At 39.7% G+C, this 16,722-nt stretch overlaps 1 protein-coding gene across 3 annotated transcripts in view; it reads right to left on the minus strand.

Moving 5' to 3' along the window:
• Positions 1 to 1,839: 1,839 nt before the first annotated feature.
• Positions 1,840 to 16,722, minus strand: part of LOC121441010 (solute carrier organic anion transporter family member 1A5-like) — an 87,385-nt gene continuing 72,502 nt past the window's right edge. Inside the window, exons 14-16 of one of the 3 annotated variants that reach the window (XM_041642145.1) lie at positions 13,743 to 13,807; positions 5,494 to 5,611; positions 1,840 to 2,601 (exon numbers count right to left, since the gene is read on the minus strand). In XM_041642145.1, the coding sequence (XP_041498079.1) occupies positions 2,382 to 2,601; positions 5,494 to 5,611; positions 13,743 to 13,807 (403 nt within the window). In that variant the 3' untranslated portion in view covers positions 1,840 to 2,381. The remainder of the gene's footprint in view (positions 2,602 to 5,493; positions 5,612 to 13,742; positions 13,808 to 16,722) is intronic. The other 2 variants (XM_041642153.1, XM_041642151.1) reach the window with 2 other exon arrangements.

Consider the following 16,722-nt stretch of genomic DNA (forward strand, 5'->3'; position numbering starts at 1 on the left):
TCTAACAAGGCCTGTGTGAGACTGCCAAAACCCACCACCCACAGCAAAGCTTAGCTCATGGCAGCTGTTGGCCAGCTCCATCTTGTAGTCCATATGGAAATTTGAGCACCTCATGTTGGTACACCATTTGTAGTTTTAAGTTTCTCATTCTACCCAGTCCCACAGTCACTTTTAAAATAACCACTCTGAGGCTTAATAATAATTGCAAGTTGTTTGGTTTTTTTAGTTCAGGCTTATTATTAACTAGCTCTTACAAATTAAATCAACCCATTCTATTTTTCCATATTTTAACATGAGTTTCCTGGTGTGTTGCCTCACATCTTACTTCCATGGGGGCTGCTGGTATATCCCAGACTCCACCTTCCTTTACCTTTATCTTTACTTGGATTTCCCCTAGCACTATTATTTCTGGCTAGTGGCCTAATCAGATTCTTTATTAACCAATGGTAATAAAACATATTCACACAATACAGAAGGACATACTACATCAGGAGGTGGAAGCATCAAGACATGAGGTACAGAGGGAGGAAGTTTGGTAGTAATCATGTGGAAGAGAAACTAGGCCCTTTGCTCCTTACATACATCTCTGTTTGATTCCCAGTTGAAGTGATGCCAAAAAATTCATTCCTATGATTTACCTACCCAAGGTGCTGCATAGACACAGCTCCAAACAGTGGGGCCAAGAGATCATGTCCTGTCCTAAGGCCTCTGAGAGAATGAACAACATAAGCCTTTCTTTCATGGAAGTGGGCTGGCCTCAGTTCAAATAATGAAACTGTAAATTTAACATTCCCATGGACCGACTGGTTTCCTCAAAGAGTTGTAAGATTGTGCCTTCCTTTATTCTGCTCTCACATGTTGATACTCTCACTATATATAAACAAGCACACTATATTGACCTCCACTCCTCAACTTTCCTAATTTCAACCTCATTATCTTTAGGGATTAACTCACTTGCTCAACAAAAGCACAAAGCAGAGAGTGAACTGAAAGTAGGCAATGCTTTTAACTCTCAACATCCAGCTCAATGATGCACTTCCTTCATTAAGGATGGTCTTATAATTATTCACAAACAGTTATCAACTGGAGTGCAGATATCTAATTGTTTGACCCTAGGATGGACATTTCTCACTCAAACTACCACAACTTTATTCTATTTTAATTTGTACTTCCAATACTATAAATTCCAGTTTCAAAAAATAAGTCACTCTTTAAATATTTATAATTTTTTTCATCTTTTTTATTAATTAATTTATTTATAGGTGGAGCATGAACACCACAGTCCAGGAGTAGATTACATAGGACAACATGCAAGACATGGTTCTTTCTTTTTACCATGTGGATTTCTGGGGTCAAACCCATCTTATTAGGTTTGGTGGCAAATTTTTTTTTCCACTGAGCCATCTAACTGATCTCTCTTGAAATGTTTTACTCTAAGACTATATTGAAAATCATTGTATCTAAGGACACATTTGTAAAACGAATTCTGGGTCAAAGAGGCCACCTGAATAAGAGATACTAGTCTCATGAGAACATCTGATACTGCCTCCAGCCTTTATTTATTTTATTTTCAGTAATTTGCTCAACTGTGATGTTGAACCCAGAGCCTCCCACATACTTGACAATCATTGTACCACTGACATAGAGCCTCTTCTTTATGAAGGCCTGTGAAAGTACAGGCCTCCTCAAATTCTTCCTTTTAAGAGTGAGTTTTATGACCAGGTTTGAAATGTTAGGGAAAATGTTCCAAATATCTTTGCTTCATGATTTTTAAAAGCATGATTAAAATTTTCAGTGCTCTAAGTAATCAAATGTGTGACATGTAATAAAACAAGGAAATGAAAACAACATAAGACATTTAATAAGAAATCTAATTTTAGAAGAATTATACCTAGAATAAAAAAGAGAATTAAGAACTCTTAACTAGACAAAGAAGAATGCCAATATCTTGCATATAGAAATAATAAATTTGAACAAATGATTTCAATATAACACAACCAAGATGAAAATGTTTCACTCTAAATAAATATAACACCAAAGCATAATTCCATGAAATTGAATAGTGTTTCATCATAGCAAAGTCTTGAAGCTCTTTTCAGATATGTAATAAAGGTGCACATGCTCTGATTGAGTTAAAAGAGAAAATGCTGTTTGACAATGAAGGCAGCTCTAAAGATCATTATGCTGGGGTCACTATAGTCTTCCCTAGAAAAATCTTAAGTGCTACTCTAATGCTTCTGAAATATCAGTAAATATTTTTATCATAATTTAACAAACTTTTTGGGTCAAGGATAAGAAAATAGCTCCCATAGTACTTTCCATAATTCAAAAGAACCAAATGCACACTGTCCATGCACTTGTGTAGGTCAATAGAAATCTTATTACAGCTTTGTTTTCAGTTCTCTGTCGTTCTCAAACTCAGGAATTCTGTGCACATCCATGCACTCACTTTCCTTCTCTGTGAGCTTCATCTCTGCAAATTCAGTCTCTGAAGTGTCAGTTTCCTCAGGGAGTTGGAACTTCCTCAAAAGTATCAGAATGCAGATTGCTGGGAGGAAGCTTGATCCTCTTAGTGCTGCTGGCAACCCAAGGAAAATGCTCCTAAAGAATAACAACTAATATGCATTAAATCTTAACATGATCAATGAAATCTAATTTTATATACTCTTACAGATCATTTATTCTTCAAATAAAACATTAGGTGATTATTTTGTCCACATACTTAATATAAGTTACTTTACTCAGTTATTAATACTTTTTGTTTAAATGTCAAAAAAATAATCCAACATAAAAGTTTGAATTTATTTCTTATGTTTGGTGATGCCTAGTTTCCTTTGTCAACTTGACCGGATTTAGGATCCTTATAGAAAGACATCTCTTGATGTGCTATGAGAATGTTTTTATAAATGTTTAGCTGAGGATGAAGTCCCTTTTACCATGGACTGGGCTTGTAGCCCTCAACACTTCCTGTCAGAGCAAGTAACATGACCAGCCTCTTAGCCAAACCCTTTCTGCAATACGTCACACTAAGTCACTATGCCTCCCCTGCCATTATTGCCTGTTTTACTTAAATATTGAGAAAATAATATCCCTGTTAGTTTAAGAGAGATCTTCTGTCTTGTTTGCTCAGAGTTTTATCATAATGAATAAAACATGAAAAAGTCACTTTTCAAGATTGCTCTCCTACTAAGTATTTGTATGTGTGTTATGCCAATACATGGAAATTTTTCTATAACTAAAATAAGTCCAATTAGTCACTTTATACATTAATAGCTTCAAATTGTTGATTTTCATGCATAATTTTGCATGTATAAAGATCAATTTATTTTTTATTGTTTAACTATGTGTATGCGTTAGATCTCTCTGTGTGTATTTGTCCAGGATTCCTGGATGTCTTGAAGTTGGAGTAACAGGAAGTTTTGAGCTGCATAATGTGGGTTATGGGAATTGAACTCATGTGCTGTGCAAGAACAATATGTGCTCTTAACTCCTGAGATATGTGTTTAGTCACAAATTCTTTTCATTTGCTGAATTTGTCCAGTTTAATCATGAAGACTATGGATGTTTCCTAAAACAAATTAGGTAATTTTCCTTTTCACCATTTCCGAGAATAACTTTTATATTATCTTAAGCATCTTTCTTTATAAATTTGATAAAATATGCCTTAAGATTTCTAGACTTCATGTGTATGGAAAATAGGTATTTTTATATGTATATTTCTAAATAACTATGAAAGCATTCTTTCATGTTCTCAACATATTTGTAGGAAAATATGGTGTAATGGATAGTGTTGTCAACTTAATACAATCTAGAATCTTCTGAGAAGGAAGTTTTAGTGAAAGCCTGTATGGATTTTGTTGACCTGTGAATAGAGTCATGGAACAGGATCATTGCTTAGACAAGATACCCAAGAGCACGAAAGGATAGAGAAATTAATCTTACCTACTTCTACAATATTAAAACATAAAAATAGCATATATGTGTAGATGCCTAAGACTTCAGATATAACAATTCAGAAATATTTTTCTAAAGGGAAAATAGATTTAAAAGTATCAGTTTATGTTTCTTTCACTTTTTTAAAAGACCCTAATAAAAGTCAACTTAAAGGAAGAAGGGGTCAATTTAGTTCACAAATCTAGGTTACATGCCACTGTATTGGGATACCAAGGCAAATTGAACGGTAATCCACACAGATACACTGAAAGAAGTAACTGAGATCTTACACACTCTTAGGGCGGATACACCACTCTGGGAATGGCATGACAGCTGATCACAGCAGACATGCTTGAGGACAGGTCAGCACTTTTCTTTCCCAGAATTTCAGTATATTGCTCACCCAGACACAAATGAATGGATAGAATGGATATTATCTACAGCCTTTTTTTCCCCTAATTTTGGGAGCAAGAAGGAGCCCAGTGCAGTCTGTAGCAAGAAAAGCTTCTCTATGGGCTTTCTTAGACCTACTGCCCTCGAGGACCAGCAAGGTAACAAACTAAGTCTGTTTAAAGATCAGCCTAGAATGACCTCTTTAAGTGAGGCAGCAATGAACCCACAACTGTTTCAATACTCAGTGGAAAGAGCCTGCATAGCACTGAGAGTGATGAGAACCATGCAGGTATTGCTTTTGGTTGAAGCCATAGCTTCAACTGGATGCACCTGGATCTCGGAGATTAGGCTCCCTAGTCTGCTACTTCTTAATGATAATGGTTTTAGTTATTTCTATATGTGGCAACATCCTCCTTCTTTGTGACACTCTCAGCTGGTTTGAACCACACTCTTCTACTAGAGCCACATTTTGTTCATGAGACAGCCAATCACTAAGTGCAGTGGAGCATCTCTAAGTTTTCAGACATGAGACCATCAGTCAAATTCAGGTAGCAGGTAGGTCCCTTCTCAAGGTAACCCCTGGCTAAGGAACTTGACATGTTCTATTAAACTGCAAAGGCAGCACACAGATTTGGGGTTCTTAGCATATCAGGGTGCAAGCAAGAGAGGTTTGGGACCTTCCCAGAGGCTAGAATGTCAGGATCCATGCTGCTTGAATGTGCTGGGACTGTCTTCCTAGTCCTTGCAGAAAGGAAGAGTTCTCCTCTTTGTCCATAGGTATGGAGTGGAAGGAGCTGAGAGGTTTGTTCCTACCTACTGTACCATTGTCTGTGGTCTCTGGATCTTGCTCTCCTGTTTATCACTGTTGTTTTGCCATGCTGGCTCAGCTCAAGATACAGCTCTCTATCTACTGCTTCAGAGTGTCCACATAGACACCCTGTTCCATTTTGAAAGTATTTAGAAGGATTAAGTTAAGAAGCCCACTCACATTTATATGTATCAACTACCTTAGGAATAATTGCAATATATCAAAATACATAAATAAGGAAGATATACCATTCACGTGTATTCTAAAAATGAAACAAGTATCATTTTACCACTCAAAATGTTACATATGAATAGGAACTTTTTTGTACTAAACTCATATGTCACAAAAATTATTATTACCTGAAGTTATTTATATCATACATCCTGCAAGCTCCTGGCTTCCCACATTTCTGATTTCCCCAGTGTAAACAGGTTCTGTCTATTAAGGCACCAAAGTAAATAGGTCCTGGAATGCCCGCTGCAAATAATGAGAAAGAAAAACAGCCCATTGAAAAGAAGAAAGCAAACAGAAATATGTTATTTGGAAGTATTTCTGTTTCCCTATTTAAAAAAATATAAAAATAATGAATAAAAGTTTCTATGCTTACTTTTAGGAGCAGAAGGAGGGAGAACATGAGCAAAGAAGTTGGGACCACGAGGGGTGCACCCACCCACTGAGACAGTGGAGCTGATCTATTGGGAGATCACCAAGTCCAGCTGGACTGTGACTGAAAAAGCATGGGATAAAACTGGACTCTCTGAGCATGGCGAACAATGAGGGCTGATGAGAAGCCAAGGACAATGGCACGAGGTTTTGAACCTACTTAATGTGATGGCTTTGTGGGAGCCTAGCCAGTTTGGATGTTCACCTTCCTAGAAATGGACAGAGGAGGGAAGACTTAGGACTTACCACAGGGCAGGGAACCTTGACTGCTCTTTGGACTGAAGAGGGAGGGGGAGAAGGGTGGGAGGAGGGGAGAAGGGTGGGAGGAGGGGGAGGGAAATGGGAGGCTGGGAGGATGTGGAAACTTGTTTTTTTTCTCCTTTTCTCAATAAAAAAAAATAAAGGGGAAAGCAAATAGACTTTAAAAAAATTGTAGATCAGATCCCACTCAGCTTACATCCAGATCCCCACACCCCCTGTCTCCCTCCCTCCTTTGGGGCATAGCGCCTCCCTGCCCAGCCTGCTAGGGCGCTGGGACCGAATCTGAACCGGGAGGACATAGGGGTGGCCGGTAGCTCCTTTGTTCCCATAGCCTGCCCGCAGCGAGCGGGCTGGGCCCTTTGTTCGCGAGCTAACCAAGCAGCGCAGAGTTTCGATCTGGGCACCGAGTGAAACATCATTGTGGTGAGTGAGTGCAGCGGCAGCTGGGATCATACCTCAGCCCGCCCACACTTCCTGGCCATCCTACAGGGGCTATACTGCCCAAACCCCCTCTCTCTTCCTATCCCACTCAGCTTACATCCAGATCCCCACACCCCCTGTCTCCCTCCCTCCTTTGGGGCATAGCGCCTCCCTGCCCAGCCTGCTAGGGCGCTGGGACCAATCTGAACCGGGAGGACATAGGGGTGGCCGGTAGCTCCTTTGTTCCCATAGCCTGCCCTCAGCGAGCGGGGTGGGCCCTTTGTTCGCGAGCTAACCAAGCAGCGTGGAGTTTCGTTCTGGGCACCGAGTGAAACATCATTGTGGAGAAACATCTCTGGGGAGTGACATCACTGGGAAGGTACATCAGGGGGCAAGAAGACCTGATCCTATAAAAGAAGATCCAAAGGGGAGTATTGGGAGGAAGAGATGGGCAGACGCCAATGCAGGAATTCTCCCAACAATCTGAAAAACAACACGAAACCACCAGAAGCCAGTGACCCCACAACAGGAGGACATGAACACCCCAATCAAGAAGAAGTAGAAAAAACTGACTTCATGAAAGTGATTGACACCCTTAAACAGCATATAAAAAACGCCCTTATAGAAATGGATGAGAAGTATAATAGAAAGTTCGAGGAATTGAGTAAATCAGTGAATGATACCCTAGGAAAACAAGGAAAAACAATCAAGCAGATAAAGGAAACAGTTCATGACTTGAAAACTGAAATGGAGGCAAAGAAGAAAACACAAACAGAGGGCCGACTGGACATGGAAAATCTAGGTAAACGAATAGAGACTACAGAATCAAGTATAACCAGCAGAATACAAGAGATAGAAGAAAGAATCTCAGATTCTGAGGATAACATAGATAAAATAAACACTCTGATCAAAGAAAACAGCAAGTCCAACAAACTCTCATCACAAAACATTCAGGAAATATGGGACACAATAAAAAGACCAAACCTAAGAATAATTGGAGTAGAAGAAGGAGAAGAAGTGCAGCTCAACGGTACAGAAAATATACTTAATAAAATTATAGAAGAAAACTTTCCCAACCTGAAGACAGATGTACCTATGAAGGTTCAAGAAGCATACAGAACACCAATAGGCTGGATCAAAAGAAAACATCCCCTCGCCATATAATAATCAAAACACAAAATATACAGAATAAAGAAAGAATATTAAGAGCCGCAAAGGAAAAAGGCCAAGTTACTTATAAAGGTAAACCTATCAGACTTACACCTGACTTCTCTATGGAAACCATGAAAGCCAGAAGGTCCTGGATAGATGTTCTCCAAAAACTAAGAGACCACGGATGCAAGCCCAGACTACTATATCCAGCCAAACTTTCATTCACTATAAATGGAGAAAACAAAATTTTCCAGGATAAAAACAAATTTAAACAATACGTAGCCACAAATCCAGCCTTACAGAAAATAATAGAAGGAAAATCACTAACCAAGGAGTCCAACAATGACCACAATAACTCAGACATCTAGAGACTCTTCACCAGCGCAAATCAAAGAAGGAAAACACACAAACCCTACTACTTAAAAAGTGACCGGAGTTAACAACCACTGGTCATTAATATCACTTAATATCAATGGGCTCAACTCACCTATAAAAAGGCACAGGCTAAGAGATTGGATAAGAAAACAGGATCCAACATTCTGCTGTCTACAAAAAACACACCTCAACCACAAAGACAGGCACCTACTCAGAGTAAAGGGCTGGGAAAAGGCTTATCAAGCAAATGGACCTAAGAAACAAGCAGGTGTGGCCATACTAATTTCTAACAAAGTTGACTTCAAACTTAAATCAATCAGAAGAGATGGAGAGGGACATTTTATACTCATAACAGGAACAATTCATCAGGAAGAAGTCTCAATCCTGAATATCTATGCCCCTAATATAAAAGCACCCACGTACGTAAAAGAAACATTACTAAAACTCAAGGCAGCCATCAAACCGCACACACTAATAGTAGGAGACTTCAACACTCCTCTCTCACCAATGGACAGGTCAATCAGACAGAAACCTAACAGAGAAATTAAAGAATTAATGGAGGTAATGAAGCAAATGGACTTAACAGACATCTATAGATTATTCCACCCAAAAAGGAAAGAATATACCTTCTTCTCTGCAGCTCATGGAACCTTCTCGAAAATTGACCACATACTTGGTAACAAAGCGAACTTACACAGTTACAAAAAAATATTAGTAACCACCTAGTCTTATCAGATCACCATGGATTAAAGTTAGAATTCAACAACAATGCTTCCCCCAGAAAGCCTACAAACTCATGGAAACTGAACAGTCATCTACTGAACCATACCTGGATTAAGGAAGAAATAAAGAAAGAAATTAAAGTCTTCCTTGAATTCAATGAAAATAAAGAAACAACATACTCGAACTTATGGGACACTATGAAAGCAGTCCTGAGAGGAAAGTTCATAGCACTAAGTGCCCACCTAAAGAAAACAGAGAAAGCACATATTGGAGACTTAACAGCCCACTTGAAAGCTCTAGAAAAAAAAGAAGCAGACTCACCTAGGAGGAGTAGAAGACTGGAAATAATCAAATTGAGGGCTGAAATCAACAAAATAGAAACACAGAAAACAATCCAAAGAATCAATGAAACAAAAAGCTGGTTCCTGGAGAAAATCAACAAGATAGATAAACCCCTATCCAAACTAATCAAACGAAAGAGAGAGAACACGCAAATTAATAAGATCAGAAATGAAAAGGGGGACATAACCACAGACACAGAGGAAATTCAGAGAGTCATTAGATCTTACTACAAAAGCCTATATGCCACAAAACTGGAAAATGTAAAAGAAATGGACGCTTTTTTAGATAAATACCATTTACCAAAACTAAACCAGGACCAGGTGAACAATCTAAATAGACCTGTAAGTCGCGAAGAATTAGAAGCTGTTATCAAAAACCTCCCTACCAAAAAAAGCCCAGGACCAGATGGTTTCAATGCAGAATTCTACCAGAACTTCCAAGAAGACCTAATACCTATACTCCTTAATGTATTCCACAATATAGAATCAGAAGGATCATTACCAAATTCCTTTTATGAAGCCACAATTACTCTGATACCAAAACCACTCAAAGACTCAACCAGGAAAGAGAACTACAGGCCAATCTCACTCATGAATATCGACGCAAAAATCCTCAACAAAATACTGGCAAATCGAATTCAAGAACACATCTGAAAAATTATCCATTATGATCAAGTAGGCTTCATTCCTCAGATGCAGGGCTGGTTCAACATACGAAAATCTATCAATGTAATCCAGCATATAAATAAACTGAAAGAAAAAAACCATATGATCATTTCATTAGATGCTGAAAAAGCATTTGACAAAATTCAACATCCATTTATGTTAAAAGTCTTGGAGAGATTAGGGATACAAGGGTCATACCTAAATATAATAAAAGCTATATAGAGCAAGCCGACAGTTAACATCAAATTAAACGGAGAGAAACTCAAAGCCATCCCGCTTAACTCAGGAACACGGCAAGGCTGTCCACTCTCACCATGCCTCTTCAATATAGTGCTTGAAGTTCTAGCAATAGCAATAAGACAACATAAGGGGATCAAGGGGATTCGAATTGGAAAGGAAGAAGTTAAACTTTCGTTATTTGCAGATGATATGATAGTGTACATAAGCGACCCCCAAAACTCCACCAAAGAACTTATACAGCTGATAAACAGCTTTAGTAATGTGGCAGGATACAAGATCAACTCCAAAAAATCAGTTGCCCTCTTATACACAAAGGATAGGGAAGCAGAGAGGGAAATCAGAGAAGCTTCACCATTCACGATAGCCACAAACAGCATAAAATATCTGGGGGTAAATCTAACCAAGGAAGTGAAAGATCTATTTGACAAGAACTTTAAGGCATTGAAGAAAGAAATTGAAGAGGATACCAAAAAATGGATGGACCTCCCTTGCTCTTGGATTGGAAGGATCAACATAGTAAAAATGGCAATTCTACCAAAGGCAATTTATAGATTCAATGCAATCCCCATCAAGATCCCATCAAAATTCTTCACAGATCTGGAGAAGACAATAATCAACTTTATATGGAAAAACAAAAAACCCAGGATAGCCAAAACAATCCTATACAATAAAGGATCTTCTGGAGGCATTACCATCCCTGACTTCAAACTCTATTACAGAGCTACAGTAATGAAAACAGTGTGGTACTGGCATAAAAACAGAGAAGTCGACCAATGGAATCGTATAGAAGACCCGGATTTTATCCCACAAACCTATGAACACCTCATTTTCGATAAAGGAGCTAAAAGTATGCAATGGAAGAAAGAAAGCATCTTCAACAAATGGTGCTGGCACAAATGTATGTCAACCTGTAGAAGAATGAAAATAGACCCATATCTCTCACCGTGCACAAAACTCAAGTCCAAATGGATTAAAGACCTCAATATCAGTCCGAACACACTGAACCTGATAGAAGAGAAAGTGGGAAATACCCTACAACAGATGGGCACAGGAGATCGCTTCCTATGTATAACCCCAGAAGCACAGACATTAAGGGCAACATTGAATAAATGGGACCTACTTAAACTGAGAAGCTTCTGTAAAGCAAAGGACACTGTCACTAAGACACAAAGGCAGCCTACTGACTGGGAGAAGATCTTCACCAACCCCACAACAGACAAAGGTCTGATCTCCAAAATATATAGAGAACTCAAGAAACTAGACTTTAAAATGCTAATTAACCCAATTAAAAAATGGGGCACTGAACTGAACAGAGAATTCTCAACAGAAGAAGTTCAAATGGCCAAAAGACACTTAAGGTCGTGCTCAACTTCCTTAGCAATCAGGGAAATGCAAATCAAAACAACTTTGAGATATCATCTTACACCTGTCAGAATGGCTAAACTCAAAAACACCAAGGATAACCTTTGCTGCAGAGGCTGTGGAAGAACGGGTACCCTCATCCATTGCTGGTGGGAATGCAATCTTGTGCAACCACTGTGGAAGTCAGTGTTTCAGTTTCTCAGGAAATTCGGGATCAACTTACCCCTGGACCCAGCAATACCACTCTTGGGAATATACCCAAGAGATGCTCTATCAAATGACAAAAGCATTTGTTCAACTATGTTCATAGCAGTATTATTTGTAATAGCCAGAACCTGGAAACAACCTAGATGCCCTTCAATGGAAGAATGGATGAAGAAAGTATGGAATATATACACGCTAGAGTACTACGCTGTGGTAAAAAACAATGACTTCTCGAATTTTGCATGCAAATGGATGGAAATAGAAAACACTATCCTGAGTGAGGTGTCCCAGACCCAAAAAGATGAATATGGGATGTACTCACTCATAATTGGTTTCTAGCCATAAATAAGGACCACGGAGTCTACAGTAGGTAAACCTAAAGAAGCTAAGGAAGAAGGTGAACCGAAGGAAAAACATATAGTTGTCCTCTTCGCTAAGGGAAGTAGACCAAATTTCCGGGGAGAAAATGGGATCTTGGGGGTGGGGTGGGATGGGGGTAAGGGGAGATGGGGAGAGAAAAGGTAGAAGGGAAGGAGGGGGGACCTGGGAAACAGGAGATTTGGGATAAAGGAAAGGTGGATAGGGTAGCACGGAACCACAATTCTTAGTTAAGGGAGCCACTTTAGGGTGGGCAAGCGACTTGACCCTAGAGGGGCTCCCTAGTGCCCAAGATGAGGTTCCCAGTTAGTTCCTTGGGCAGCTGAGGATTGGGAACCTGAAATGACCCTATCCTAGAGCAATACTGACGAATATCTTGCATATCATCATAGAATTTTCGTCTGGTGATGGATAGAGATCGAGACAGTGACCCACACAGGAGCACTGGACTGAGCTCCCAAGGTCCCTAGGAGGAGCAGAAGGAGGGAGAACATGAGCAAAGAATTCGGGACCACGAGGCGTGCATCCACCCACTGAGACAGAGGAGCTGATCTACGGGGAGCTCACCAAGGCCAGCTGGACTGTGACCGAAAAAGCATGGGATAAAACCGGACTCTCTGAACATGGCGAACAATGAGGGCTGATGAGACACCAAGGACAATGGCAGGGGGTTTTGATCCTACTTAATGTGCTGGCTTTGTGGGAGCCTAGCCAGTTTGGATGTTCACCTTCCTAGATATGGACAGAGAGGACCTAGGACTTACCACAGGGCAGGGAACCCGGACTGCTCTGTGGACTGGAGAGGGAGGGGGAGAAGGGTGGGAGGAGGGGGAGAAGGGTGGGAGGAGGGGGAGAAGGGTGGAAGGAGGGGAAGGGAAATGGGAGGCTGGGAGGAGGTGGAAACTTGTTTTTTGTTTATGTTTTTTTTCTTCTTTTCGCAATAAAAAAAATTGTATATCAAAACAAATAAAAATTATTTATAAAATGCCAAAGCAGTATGCAATGAATTCATGATTATGAACCTCATTTATTTTCTGAAATGTCTTGTTCAGTCTTCTGTACATCTAACAAACAAAACTGTTTTCTTCTTATTTTATTATTGAATTCACTAAAAGACGAAAAGTGTAATTAAGGTCAGATAAGTTACTTAAAGACACAAGGGGAAACATTTTTCATCTCTGAAGATACTTCATTCTCAGACTAATTAACAGCAGCCATTTCTAACCACAAGGGCTTCAAAATGAAATTCAGAGTAACATGGGCACAGCATACCTATGTTAAACATGCCATGAGGTCATTGGAGCTCCCTAAATATGGACAGCTGTGATGGTACATATCCAGACACAAATTACATTTTCTCTGTTTTTTTGTCATTCATTGCCCCATCCCTGTGTCTGACCATATATCCATGCATCTATCACATGAAGGATTTGTGGATATATTGAGTTAACAGGATGCTATCTTCCACGCACCCAAACACAGCATCTTGGGCTGCAACAGAGAATTCTATTCTATGCTGTCACCAACTTACTGGACATCCCCCTCGATATGTTTGAGAAGCTCCTTATTCATGACTGCTGATATTCTCCAACTATAAACATCACTAACAGTCATCATGTTGAAACTTGGTACTTGGATGTTCTAAATCTCTGTTACCTTCATGGTGATTCTTGCTTGATTTCAAATTAAAGCCTTTTATTCCCTTTAGGGTGAGTGTTCTCTTTTGACTTAACAATATCTTTGCTGTCTGTTTTCTTCAGAAAATTTAATTGGTTTACTAAGCATTTGATATTGTTCTGATATGTTTAGAAAATTGTTCATACCAAATACTCTTGTGAAAAATGCATGTAATCCAACTCCAAGAGACTTCTCTTCAGACTTGATACACCTGAAAAGCAATACTCACACAAATAAACGTATATCATGCAAACAAATATCTGTCCTAGCATCCTCCCAATGACAATGTTAGTTCATGAACCTAATGGTTAATATTTTACGCATGAAGGGAAAACAATGCAACTCTCTCTTTGCTAAACATACACAAAGGGAGGAGAGTAATGACTCAGATAGTTCTCCTGTGACATTCACATATCTTATTGAGGGTGAAACCCTTTAACAGTTGGACACTGACTGCTAACCTAGATAACCTAGATTACCATGGTGACTAGCATGCAGTACCCTTATCCCAAAAAATATGGACCCAAACCTTTGAAAGCACAAAATAAATAAATTTTTATTCTCTTAAGTTGTTTGGTAGCATTTTGTCCTGATGATAAAAAAAATCTAACACATGTCATATAAAAATTCAAGATATAGTAAAAGCAATCCCACAGATAAACAGAGAAAGACTGCATCATGTAGGCTATGACATTAAGATAAGTCTTTTGTTATATGGAGGTAAACGTATTAGATATTTGTCTTTCCTGTACCATCCACAAAATTAGATGTTTTTGAGAATTACATACAAAGAGGAGGCTTATAAAGCAGTCAGGATAAAATCTGAAAAATATTCTTATAAATTATGAACACAGAAGTCCTTTTAAAATGCTGTCTTTCCTCTGGAGCTGCTAACTTCTTTTTCCAATTATGCATAGATAGCGAGTGAGTTCGGGGGAATCGAACCCGGTCCCTCAGGAACAGCGGTCAGCGCTCTTAGCCTCTGCACCACCTATTAACTCATACGTGGATTCTAGCCATAAATAAAGGACATTGAGCCTATAATCCATGATCCTAGAGAAGCTAAATAAGAAGGTGAACCCAAAGAAAAACATATAGTTATCCTCTTGGATATTGGAAGAAGACAAGATTGCCAGAACCATCATCTGGCAATGGATGAAGCTAGAGAAAGAGACCCACATTGGAGCACTGGACTGGTCTCCCAAGGTCCAAGTGAGGAGCAGAAGGAGGGAGGATATGAGTAAGGAAGTCAGGACCACGAAGGGTACACCCACCCACTGAGACGGTGGGGCTGACCTAATGGGAGCTCACCAAAGCAAGCTGGACTAGGACTGATGGAGCATGTGATCAAACAGGACTCTCTGAACGTGGAGGACAAGGAGGGCTGACTGAGAAGCCAAGGACAATGGCACTGGGTTTTGATCCTACTGCATATTCTGGCTTTGTGGGAGCCTAGTCTGTTTGGATTCTCACCTTCCTAGAACTGGATACAGGGGGGAGGACCTTGGACTTCCCACAGGGCAGGGAACCCTGAGCTCTTTGGACTAGAGAGGGAGAGGGAGGGGGATGGGGGAAGGGGGAGGGAAATGGCAGGAGGTGGAAATTTTTAAGTAAAAATAAATTTAAAAAAAGTAATAAAATAAAATGCTATCTTTCCTCATCAAATACACCCCTGTGTATGAAAAGCATAAGAAATACAGCTGCTGGGATTTCATTTTGGACTTGATTTCATAGAAGAATTCAAGCAAACATAACAGATGAGTAACATTAGTGTGAAAACATTGGTACTATGCCATCTATTATTTACATTGCAAAATAGAGCAAAGAAGTATGAAAGTTTTTATTTGAGTAGACCTTAACCCTGTTACATCAAGAAGCCACACATTAGGGTGTACAAGATTGCTGAGTGGGTTACATCAATATTTTAAAACCAAGTTCAATAACGGGAATCAACATAGTGGCAAGAGAACCAACTCCTGCAAGTTGTCTCTCATTTCAACATGCATGCCATAACATGCAACAACACACATGTACAAATACATACATACACACATGCAAAGATAGAGAGAGACTAAAAATGTTTTTAAAAATCACACATCAAAACATCAATGGGAGCCAGGCATTGGTGGCCCATGCCTTAATCCCAGCGGATCTTTATTAGTTCAATGCCAGTCTGGTCGCAAGAGATAGTTCCAGGACAGGCTCCAAAACTACAGAGAAACCCTGTCTCAAAAACCAAGACACACACACACACACACACACACACACACACACACACACACATCAATGGGCCACAGTTTTTCATCCACCTGAAGAGTAAACTTCAGAAATGAGGGCTATTGAAAAAGTGAGTGGGACGTGGGAATGTCATATATCAATCTGTTGATTTCATTGGTTAAGCAATAAAGAAACTGCTTTGGCCCTGATAGGTTAAAACATAGGTGGGAGGAGTAAACAGAACAGAATGCTGGGAGAAAGAAGCTGAGTCAGGAGTCACCATGATTCTCCCACTCCAGGCAGATGCAGGTTAAGATCATTCCTGGAAGCCAGCTTGTGGGCTAGAGCAGATTATTAGAAATGGGCTAGTCCAGGTGCGAGAGTTAGCCTAGAAGAGGCTAGATAGAAATGGCCAAGCGGTGTTTAAAAGAATACAGTTTCCGTGTAATTATTTCGGGTAAAGCTAGCCGTGGGGGCGGCCGGGTGACGGGGACGCAGCCTGCCGCTCCAACTACAACAGAAGTGGGAACAGGGATTGTGTTTAGGGGATCCAACAGAATAGTTCAACTGCTCATATTCCCTTTACCTAGGACCATCCTCCCCAATGAGAAGTAGTTATCCTTATCAACTGAGCATGCTGCTTTGGAACAGAGGCACCTGAAGTACTGAAAACGAAAGGAGACACTGTGTAGCCAGATCAGTTGAGTCAGTCTGAAACATGATGGGGTGACAGATGCCACAGCCAAATCTCACTCACCAACAAAAATAAGTCTGCAGAACTAGTAGTATTTGGTGCGTTTATCTGTCTATGAAATAAAACAAGGCATATACCACATCTCCACTTGTGTGACTATAAAAATATCAATCTTACCATGGAAAATGAATACATAAGAATATATATATTAGGAT

The sequence above is a fragment of the Microtus oregoni genome, unplaced genomic scaffold (assembly GCF_018167655.1).
Source record: "Microtus oregoni isolate MIOR12 unplaced genomic scaffold, Mior012 000002F_ref0000024, whole genome shotgun sequence".
NCBI lineage: Eukaryota > Metazoa > Chordata > Mammalia > Rodentia > Cricetidae > Microtus > Microtus oregoni.